Source organism: Myotis daubentonii, chromosome 11 (genome assembly GCF_963259705.1).
Source record: "Myotis daubentonii chromosome 11, mMyoDau2.1, whole genome shotgun sequence".
Lineage (NCBI taxonomy): Eukaryota > Metazoa > Chordata > Mammalia > Chiroptera > Vespertilionidae > Myotis > Myotis daubentonii.
Genome location: NC_081850.1, coordinates 59,493,202 through 59,505,014, shown reverse-complemented (window position 1 = coordinate 59,505,014; position 11,813 = coordinate 59,493,202). Strand labels below are relative to the sequence as shown.

General features: G+C 35.9%; 1 protein-coding gene across 1 annotated transcript; it reads right to left on the bottom strand.

Annotated features, from left to right (window-relative positions):
* Window positions 1-4,046: 4,046 nt before the first annotated feature.
* On the bottom strand, window positions 4,047-5,261 carry LOC132212662 (olfactory receptor 13C8). Its single transcript, XM_059658689.1, has 2 exons — window positions 4,457-5,261; window positions 4,047-4,198 (listed from the first exon to the last, which is right to left on the bottom strand). The coding sequence occupies exons 1-2, from the start codon at window positions 5,259-5,261 to the stop codon at window positions 4,047-4,049; spliced, it is 957 nt and encodes a 318-aa protein (XP_059514672.1).
* Window positions 5,262-11,813: the final 6,552 nt, after the last annotated feature.

The following is an 11,813-nucleotide window of genomic DNA, read 5'->3' as shown; positions in this document are numbered from 1 at the left end:
CTGTACTTTTTTCATATCCTGAAGAGGTATTACCTATAACATTTGCATCAAAAATCACACCATCTACAGCATCAAATTGAATTTCCATCATTAGTGTTTAAATTTTCATTTCATATGATGGCTAGACTATATCTGCCTGGTAGATGTAGTTACACTATCACCAGAGCAACCGTGGTTGTAGTTGAACTCTCCCTATTCCCCTGGCTCTTTGATTTTTCAAACTAAGACCCTTTCTTTAAAGTGAGAGAAGTGCTGTCAAGAGTAGACGAATGAGCTGGCATATTTAATCCTCGCTATAAATAAATCTGAGGCTCAGAGAAGTTAAATTACTTGCATAGACTATAGATTAGTAAGATAGATGTGGAGGTGAGATTTCAGTCATAGTCTCCTGAATTCACCTATATATCCAAAGTTAAGAGCTTTGGAGAAATTCTGAGGTTAAATTCAGTTAAGCTCTATTAACTTTCTTGCCTTCTAATATCTTAAATTTTCCTGATTCAGGTGCAGCTGGACTTAGGTATTTTCCTTCTTACTAGGAGGCAGTAGAGGAAATAATATATTCATAGTCAAGACCATGCTTTGAAAACTAGCATTACCACTTAGAACCTGCATGATCTTAACTTCTATGAGTCTTAGTCTCTTCACTTGTAAATTAAGAGCAAGGAGATGTACTTTTCAACATTACTGTGAAGATTTAATAAAAATAAGATGTAAATATATAGCAACAATGCCTTGTGTTGCATTCCAATTTTATAGTTTCTTACCTTTCTCTCCCTTTTCCTTTTGTTTCCTTCATTCTCTCTTCATTAAGAAGCTGTTTTCTATAAAATTCTAAAAATGAAAATTTCCCTCAAAAACTGATTTTTTATATCTATTAAATTTTAATATACCATATTCAATTATCTCTCATTTCCTAGCAGGATTGATATTGGAGATACCTTTTACAAAGACTGAGTCAGAGCTATCTATTAACCAGCATGACTACTAACTGTAAACAACCAGTATTGTGGTACTAGTGAGTACAAGCTCAGGTCTGGTTGTATAAGATTTTAATATTTTTCTTTGTAATTTTTTCTGTGATCTATAAAGCAAAGCTGAAATCGAGCTGGCATACATTACTATGGCAGGCATTCATTCTGATTTATTGGAGTACTTGCCATAGAAGTTGTTAAATATTTTTTTAATATCATGGCTACTCATTAGTCATTTAGAAGTGTTATCTCAGGTTATGGTGTTTTTTAAATTAATAACTTTTAATTTAATTGGAAGAATATAGAATATGTAATATGATTTCTTTGAAATTTGCTGATTCTTGCCCTGGCCTGTGTGGCTCAGTTGGTTGGAGCATTGTCCATTACACCAAAATTGGTAGATTTGACACCCCGGTTGGGGAGCGTGTGGGAGGCAACAGTAGATGTTTCTATCTCTCTCTCTAAAATTTGTTGATTCTTGCTTTCTGCCTAACAAAATACCAGTTTTTGTTCATATTTTATATGTGCTTTAGAAGAATTTGTATTTCATAATAGTTGGGTTGCTAAAGTTGTCAGTTGTTTTGTTCAAATCAAAGACTTCTTATATCCTGTTTGTGACTTCATATGTTTCTATATTTTTGGAACTAGGTTTTCTTTTATCTAATGTTGGGGAAATATTAGCTACTTACACAGTTATGAGGATCTAATGATATGATCTTGATAAATTATTTTGAAAACTAAATATACCCTTCTGAAGTTTTTAATCCATTTATTTACTTAGGCATCAATTTAACATATTTATAGAAATAACATACTATGTGATAGGAATGGAACATAGGTAGGTGCTAGATATGCATTAGGAAAGAAAAGACTTATATTTTCCTCAAGGTCCTAAGTTTGTTCCTTCTCACACATATTTCAGGGTCTCCTATAACTATTCAGTTTTTTTTCATATGATTATTATTATTATGTTATTTTAGAGTATATTAAAGAGGCTTTCATAATCTATATTTTAGACACAAGAAAGAAACTGCAAAAGAAATACAAATATCTTGTCCACTAACTTCTGTTATTTGGTTGTGCCTGAAAATGATAGCCCAGCCAAATCTATTGCTTACACTCTTATCTCATTCACTAAATTTCTCAAGCAAAGAATTGCGTGTTTTATTTCTTTAAAGATATTCAAGGCTAAAGACTTGAAAGGCTATTCATTAACCAGAAGTAAAGCTGATAAACATATTCAAACCTCTGAGGAGGTGGCACTGGTAGCTTCTGGGTTATAGAAAAGAAGAAATGAAAACTGAAACCAATGCTGGAAGCAGCTCAGGAGTTGCCATTGTCACGGTGAAGAACCACAGCTGGCCAGATGCTGACAGGAAAAGCACATAGGGAGGTCCCTTATCTTTATCCAACCTACTTTCCATTCTCTCTAGCAACTATTTTGGAAGAATTTAATAGAAGCTAGCTAGTGAAGGAGAAATGTGGTTTTTACTGTGCCAATCCCAATTCAAAGCGGAGAATAGAAAAATGGATTTGAAACTCAGAGACAATAGTTTAATAGCGTCAAAATTACTCCATAAAAAGTAAGGATGAAAACCTTGTGCATACTCAAAGCTTTATGACCCATTAAAGTACACCCAACTCTAATAATAATAATAAAACAGTCAATATTTATTTAAATTTAGTATGTTTCAGGTGATTTTTAGTGCTATGCATGAACTAACTTATTTAATCTTACGAAGAAACATTACCTTCTAACAAGAAAGGAAGATATTATGGACTTATTTTTACAATTTAGAAGTAGTTAAAGACTTTTACTTCAGATTTGTGTTTTAAACATAAACTCTCATAGATTCCTCAAAGGGCGAGATCTGACTCAGTACCTCCAATGGCATTGCCCCCCCCCCCCACCCAGGGCTGTACTCCTCAGCAATAATGATCATCTCAATTTTGAGTTATCTTTGTATTATCTCCCCAAAACCCTGTAGTTCCTCAGTTCACTGAACAACTGGACTCTCTTTAGCCATTTCTAATCCTCTTATCGCCGTTTCTGTCAGTTACCAGTTCTGTCTAGTTCTCCTACTGCGTAGGAGCTGTGTGATTCAATGCAGAGTGGGAAAGAAGTCTTCATTACAACCTGGTTGATCAGATTTCTTTTTGAATTACTATTGTTACCTCGGATATGACATAAATACATTTCTAGTTTTATAGATGATGTGATTCATTTAGTTATTGAAAAATATTTATTGAGCATCTATTATATGTCATGTTCTATTCTAGGCCTTTGCAATGTAGGGTAATAAACAGATAAGTTCCTACTCTCAGAAAGCTTATATGTGTGGTAGACAGAAATAGTAAATAAATGAACAAATTAAAAATGAATATATATAAAAAATGAGTATATATATCATGAGCTGATTAATAATCACTTGAATAATTAATAATGTACTTTAGTTTATAAATTTCTTTTTAGAACACTTTTTTGCCTTTATAGTTTTCTGAAGGTTTAAGAATAATTATGTTTTGCTGGGGCTTCCTAAGAGATTTTCACCATTTTGCATTCCCATAATGGTATTATTTTAAAGTAACATTTTTTTTAAAGTTAGCATGTGCATATATAGGAAACTAAAAAATACAAGCAAAGAACAAAGGCATCCATAATCACAAGCAGTTTATAGTCTGTCTGTAATAGTATTTTTTATAACCACAAGTATGTGTTATTTCTGCAGTTAGAACAAATACTGATAGTAATCACAGCAACCAAATCAAAATATTTTATTATTTTTTAATGATCTGCTTTTTAAAATTGTATGAGAGAGAGAGAAACGTTGTTGTTTTACTTATTTGTGCATTCATTGATTATTATGTGCCTTGACCAGAGATCAAACCCACAATCTTGGTGTAATTGGACAATGCTCTAACCAACTGAACTACCCAGCCAGGGCCCCAAATATTTTCATAGTATGGTTTTGAATGAGATAGTAAATTCATTTTCACATGGTAATTTTCTCTATTTGCATTTTGTGTCTGCCACAGCTTTGAATGGCGAGTCACATAGTATAAATCAGTATTCATCTATAGTCCATCAGAGACGTTTTTCCTTCCCAGCATGTTCTTCACAGCAGCCTTTACATCTTTGTTCCGAAGACTGTAGATGAGAGGATTGAGCATGGGAGTCATCACTCCATAGAAGAGGGAGATGAGGGCCTCAGTGATGTCTTGATTATCTGTACCAACAGACTCTTTATTTTTTTTATATATTTTTAAAAAATATATTTTATTGATTTTTTACAGAGAAGAAGGGAGAGAGATAGAGAGTTAGAAACATCGATGAAAGAGAAACATCCATCAGCTGCCTCCTGCACATCTCCTACTGGGGATGTGCCCGCAACCCAGGTACATGCCCTTGACCGGAATCGAACCTAGGACCTTTCAGTCCACAGATTGACACCCTATCCATTGAGCCAAACCGGTTTCGGCTGTACCAACAGACTCTTTAGACTTGGGCTTTGCATACATGAAGAAAATGGTTCCATAGAATATAATCACCACTGTCAGGTGGCCTGAACAGGTGGAGAAGGCCTTATGTTTTCCTTCAGTGGAAGGGATCCTCAGAATAGCAGCAACAATAAAAATGTAAGAAAGGGAAATTACTAGCAATGGAATAACCAGAAAAATCAAATTTGACCCTACCATGCTGATCACATTGATTGAAATATCAGCACAGGCCAGTTTCAGGATAGCCAGAATTTCACAGACAAAATGGTTAATGACATTGTTAGCACAGAATGATAATTGCATTGTGAGAGATGTCTGCACCACTGATTCCACGAGCCCAGAGACCCAGGACCAAGCTGCCATGAGCATGTAGGCACCTTTGCTCATGATGACAGGGTATCTCAGTGGGTAGCAGATGGCCACATAGCGATCAAGTGCCATCACGCCCAGAAGCATACACTCTGTTTTTGCCATGGCAAAGGAGATAAACATTTGCACCATGCACCCAGAGAATGAGACACGTTTCCTTACTGTCAGAAAGCTGTCAAGAATTAGTGGGACAGAGGAGCTTGTGTAGCAAATGTCCAGGAAGGAAAGATTACAGAGGAAGAAATACATGGGGGTGTGCAAGTGAGAATCATAGATGATTACTGAGATGATAACTCCATTTCCCAGCAGGATCATCAGGTACATCCACAAAACTAGCACAAAGAAAACTGTCTGGAGCTTTGGGTGGGCAGAAAGTCCAACCAGGACAAATTCTGTCAATATGGAGTCATTGGTCCTTTCCATATCATGTATACCATTTCTCCAAAAGACTCTCTGGATGATAGAACAGAAATTTGTTAAAACATTGTACGTAAGCGGCTCCTCCTTTAAGAAACATATTCAGTTACTGTATGTAGTTCTGTATTTGGATGCAACAGTATAACTCTGGGACAAAAATCGTAAAATAAATGATAATACTGAGAACATAGAACCCAGTTCCATCATCCTGCTCAGTTACAGCTGATGCATTGGATCTGAAGCATGTTCCCCATTCTACAAGAATACTCTCCTTTCTCTCTTACGTTTGTCACTGGAGATGAATATTAGTTGCCAATTAACATGTTATTCTCAGTTGATTTCAAAAATTGATATTGTCTGGCAGATCCTGTATGTATTTGAATGATTGACCCAAGGCTACAAGACTGACTTATCCTCCAGGCACAGTAGACCTACCATCCTGTTAGGAGACTATGAAAATATTTTGATTTCTTTTAAAATCTGAATAAAGCAATGAATTTTTAAGTTTTAATACATAGTATTTGTATATTTATCTTTGTGCCAATGCAGATATAAAGTGTAATATTATTGCATGGAAGAAAGAGCCCATAAAGGCCAAGTGCCGTAGGCCCATCAAAATCATAATGCAGTGCTGTGTGGTTAAGTCACTTTCTAGAGCTCAGTATGTTGTGCTGGTGGTATAAGCAGTCATTACATATATGCATACAGTCTCATTGAGGACAGGTGCCTTATTGAAAGGACATATATTTATATTACTTCAGTATCTACTTCAATTTGATGAGGAATTTTATGTTCAAATACATACATACATACATACGTACATACATAAATGTTTTTTAATAGAAATGAATTGAAAGTATTTACAAAGTCAATTTAATAATGAATAGAGTGATGTAATGTTGTGTATTGTAGGATACACTTGTTTATTTTTACTTTATGTAAGAACTATAACTTAGGGATCAACTGTAATAACTACTTTTATTAAAAATGTATACATTTAATTAAGTCAGTGACATGCAAACATTATTTTTTAGCAAATAAAATTTATATGGAAGCATAATATAGGAAACAAATTAAAAGGACAATTTTTCTGGTTAAAGTTACACTGCTTTGCAGGGAAGGAAAAAGCACTATCTTTTAGTACCTTATTCACTCTTCCTCCCTCAATTTGGTTTCCAAGGGGCGTAGTTTGGACACAAATGCAGTAAGTATGGAGTAATATTGATAATCTGCATTTTAATAATTTTATTATCAAATAAAATAGTAATATATGTATTGATTAGTCTATGCCATTTATATTTCTAAGTGATTTTTATGCATACGAATCCAAGGAATTAAGAACTATTATTGTATGCATATGGATTTTTCTTATTAGCCTTTCTTATATATTTGCTAAATATCACCAGTAAATCATAACATGAGTAGACTGAAGAAAATAAAAAGCAATTATTTTGTGAGATGCAAGAAATAAACTTGGTGAAAGTCAATTCACAATTTTCATATAAACTATTTGAAGTTTAGAAATAAAAGGTAACTTCTTAATCTTAAAAGGAAACCATATACCAAAAACCAGTAGCAACTTATTATTTAGTAATAATTAAGACAGTTTATACATTTTCATTAAGATTTATAATAAGGATGCCCATTCTTGCAGCTACTATTTAACATAAGTAAACCTGTTCAAAATCACAAGATAAGAAATGGCAGAAGTAGCAATAAAAGGAGACTGAAAAATTTATAAACCTAATGAGAAAAAATTAGTAAAATTCTGGATGTAAGATCAATGGAAAAATCAGTAGGTCTCCTTATATTAGCAATAAATGATTAACAAACCTAATGGAAATTAACATAATAAAAATATGAAGCACCTGTGTTTTATCTTAAAGCATGCACAAAATATTTATATAAATCATTTAAAAATTATAAATAGCCTAATAGACTGATTAATTGAAAGGGTAAACATGTTAATAAATGGTATAAAAATATAATTTTCCCCCAAATTAATCTATATATTCAATTAAATACATTCAAAATTTCAGCTAGTTTTGTTTTGAGGAATATGAGTACTCATTCTAAAATTTATATGGAAGAATAAAAGTACACACCTTGAACAATTAAATTTATAAAAGAAAAATAAGGAGAGCATCCATATTTGAAACACACTGTGAGCCACAGTAATAAAAATATTATTATAATGGTTCAGGGACATTTAAATAGTCTGGTAGAGAAGAAGAGATCTCAGATACAGACACATGATTGTATGGGAATGACAATGTCATAAAACTCACCCCAAAGCAATGGGGAAATAACAGCTTAGTAGAACATGTTAGGAAAATGCTCTTATATGTGAAAAAAGATAAAATTAGATTCTTAGATTATCATACATAAAGGTGGAAACCAGATGGATTAACAATTTACATGTAAAGAAAAAGAAAGTATAAAATTAATAAAAGACTAGAAAATCTCATATGAACTTATAGTGGAGGAGAAAAACTTATAAAATATAAAGCTTTATGCCAGTAGAAAGTTAGTCAAAAGATAGAAATCAGTGATTCACAGAAGGGTTTTTCTAAGTGGCTGACAAGTATATAGAGAGATTCTCAAACTTAGAAAATCTGAAAAATGCTCATTAAACGTTCATGAGATATCATTCATTTTTACTAGAAAAGTAGATGATACCAAATGTTGGCAAGCATGTGAGGAGGTAGAATCTGGTGGGAGTATACACTGGGATGCTGGAAAACTCTGTGGATGTATTTAAGTTCAGTAGGTCCCAGTGATTCCAGTCATGAGAATATGTCCTAAATAAGTTCTTTCCCAAGACCATAAGGGGAATAGCATAGGATACTCATCATTGCATTGTTTGTGGCAAAGAAGTGTTTGGAGGTGATCTGGAATCCATCATCAGAGGAATGCTTCTACTACGTGTGAACATGCAGTATGCAACAGCTTACAGAGTGAGAAGCAAATGAATCGGATATTTATGTAGCAACATAAATAGAACCCTGGAAAAGTGTTTAAAAAAGGAATCAATATATTCCTTTTATTCAAAATATTCACTTTGAATTTATATATAAATTTTTTTTAATTAAATCTTTATTGTTCAGATTATTACATTTGTTCCTCTTTTTTTTTCCCCTCCATCCTCCCAGCTCCCACCCCACCCTCCGCCCTCACTCTCCACCCACTGTCCTCATCCATAGGTGCACGATTATTGTCCAGTCTCTTTTCGCATCTCCCACACCCCTTTCCCCCCCAAGAACAGTCAGTCCATTCCCTTTCTATGTCCCTGATTCTATTATGATCACCAGATTATTTATTCACTTGATTCTTAGATTCACTTGTTGATAGATGCATATTTGTTGTTCATAATTTGTATCTTTACCTTTTTCTTCTTCTTCCTCTTCTTAAAGGATACCTTTCAGCATTTCATATAATACTGGTTTGGTGGTGATGAACTCCTTTAGCTTTTCCTTATCTGTGAAGCTCTTTATCTGACCTTCAGTTCTGAATGATAGCTTTGCTGGATAAAGTAATCTTGGTTGCAGGTTCTTGGTATTCATCACTTTGAATATTTCTTGCCATTCCCTTCTGGCCTGCAAAGTTTCTGTTGAGAAATCAGCTGACAGTCGTATGGGTATTCCCTTGTAGGTAACTGAGTTTCTTTCTCTTGTTGCTTTTAAGATTCTCTCTTTGTCTTTTGCTCTTGGCATTTTAATTATGATGTGTCTTGGTGTGGTCCTCTTTGGATTCCTTTTGTTTGGGGTTCTCTGCGCTTCCTGGACCTGTAAGTCTATTTCTTTCACCAGGTGGGGGAAGTTTTCTGTCATTATTTCTTCAAATAGGTTTTCAATATCTTGCTCTCTCTCATCTTCTGGCACCCCTATAATTCTGATGTTAGTATGCTTGAAGCTGTCCCAGAGGCTCCTTACACTATCTTCGTATTTTCGGATTCTTTTTTCATTTTGCTTTTCCAGTTGGGTGTTTTTTGCTTCTTCGCGTTTTGAATCTTTGACTTGATTCTTGCGCTCCTCAGGTCTGCTGTTGGGCGTCTGTATAATATTCTTTATTTCAGTCAGTGTATGCTTAATTTCTAGTTGGTTCTTTATCACAACATCAAGGGTCTCATTAGATTTCTTGAGGATCTCACTACATTTATTGGCGGTCTCACCAGTCTTTTCGAGGGCCTTACTAAGTTTATCGGCAGCTTCTAGACAGTTCTTGAGAGACCTTAAAAGTGCGGTTTTGAGCTCTATATCTTCCATTTCTGACATTTGCGTCCTGTTTCTTTGTCTCCGCATTTTTTTATCTTTTCTTGGTGCACCCCCTAGTGGTCTTTGTGCGCAGTCTTGTAGTTAAGCCTTGATTGTTGTCGGTAATACCAGGGTTGATTTGACCTCCAGGCTAACTGGCTATGAGAGTCAGCTGTGTCTGCAGTGGGAGAGCTTCTGTGCTGGATCTCTAGGGCGGTGCTAATCTAGCCTTTGCCTGAGGCTATCCGGCAAATGGTTCTGCGCAGGGCTTGGGCGGGGCGGGTCCCAGGGGATCTACAGGGCGGACGGAGCGAGCAGTTATGGCTGCTCTCAGTTTCGTCCCTAGGGGCTCTGCCTCTCAGAGTCCCAGCAACTGCTGCAAACCTCGGAGAGAAAGCTGCCTTCGAGTTCCGACCGAACCAGACAGTCCCGCTTCTCCCATTTGAGTCTGGGTCCCCAGAGACTCGCCCAGATCTGGAGCTCAGAGTCTGAAACTCCCTCCCGATTGAAAACAACAACCGTGCCCTCCGCCGCCAGCCCGCTCCACGAGCGCGTACTACGCGCCTGAGTATTTCACTTCAGCACTGCGCCTCCTCTGAGTCTGGGTATGATATTCTCTTTCCTCCTAGTTGTAGAATTTCCACTCAGCCAGCCTTCCTGTGGTTCTGGATGATGTCTGTTCTGTCCTTTAGTTATATCTCTGAAGTGGTTGTTCGAGGCAGCAATCTCTGGCGTTAACCTATGCCGCCATCTTGGTTTCTCTCTCTCAGTTGAATTTATATATAAATTCAAAGTGAATATTTTACAAGGGAGCACACATTTTTTAGGAACAAATCAAAGACACACTTATAGATTGATATCTTACCCATAATTTAAACAAACAATATTTACAAGAGGAGAAGATGGGATATTATGTCATTTATATACCTCTGAGCCTGAGGAATGGTTTCCTTTCCTTGATTTGAGACCAGTTTTCTTTCTTAATGGCTGCCTGCTTTACAACTTCAAGAAATTCTATTTTTGCAATAATCTGCAGGACAAAGTAAGGAGATATTAGTGAGATCTATGCAGTAAGCCAGGTGCTGTCGCTATTTTCTTCCAGTTTGTTCTTACCAGTTTATTCCTCAGGTAAATGGATAGATGAGTTTATTTAAAATGTTCTGACTCTCAGGCCCAGAGTTTCTAGGTCAGTTTCGGAGGGTGGCGGGAGGATGATAACCCTAGATTCTTGAGGACTTTGTGGTTATCTAAGTGTTTCTCTAGATTTTGAGCTCCAGAAATATCCTCCAAAAGACCAGCCATTAGTACAGCACGACATTTTATATTCTTTTTTGGGTGAGCCAGGAGTGGTCCAATATTTTCAGCAAACTAAAGTTAGGACTGTAAACATGGGAAATTAAGAACTTTCCAAAACTCCAGGGAGAATGCAGTTAGATCCAATTATATCATATAATTGGTATATCCTTATTGCAACCTAAATAAGACATTTACATCACTGTCTAATTCACCATAGTATTTGAAGATTTAAAAACTCAAACAGAAAAACTCTTTAATAAGTATTGTTTTTTCTTTTCTGAAATTACATGAAAATGTCCTATGATTAATCATATATATTGCCTTCATTGGCATAGAATTTTCAAATATTTGCAGTTGTTCTCAGACTATTACCATAAGTTAGTACAGTGTTCCTATTATACAGATGAAGAGCCTGAGACTCTGAAAGTTGAAATATTTTGCTGAATGTTGTCCAGCCAGTATAAGAAAGGGTAAAAAACCCCTCAAATCCAGCTTTTTTGACCCCAGCTGCTGCAATCTAGTTGCAGCGCTGCCTCCTTGCTCACAATGAGAACCTGAAATGAGCTTTTCATACCCCACTTTCCAACAAGTGCAGGAAAAGTTAGAAGATTTTGTTAATTTAAACTAACAATGAAATTTCAATAAAAAGTTAAAACTAAACTTTATTTTCCCTCTAGACCCATATAAAAGTTAAAGCATGTGGAACAGAATGTAAACTTGTATAAAAAAATTATCTATACTAATAAAAGGGTAATATGCTAATTAGACCAGATAGACAGAATGTCCTTCCAGACAAAGACATGGTGGTGGGGGCCGAGGAGAGGCAATTAGGGGCAGTCAGGCCAGCAGGGGAGAGAAACTAGGGGTGATCAGGCCAGCAGGGGAGCAATTAGGGGCATCAGGCAGGCAGGCAGGCAGGCAGAGGGGTTAGAGGCGATCAGGCAGGCAGGCAAAGGTGGTTAGGAGCGATCAGACAGGCAGGCAGAGGCGGTTAGGGGTGATCGGGCAG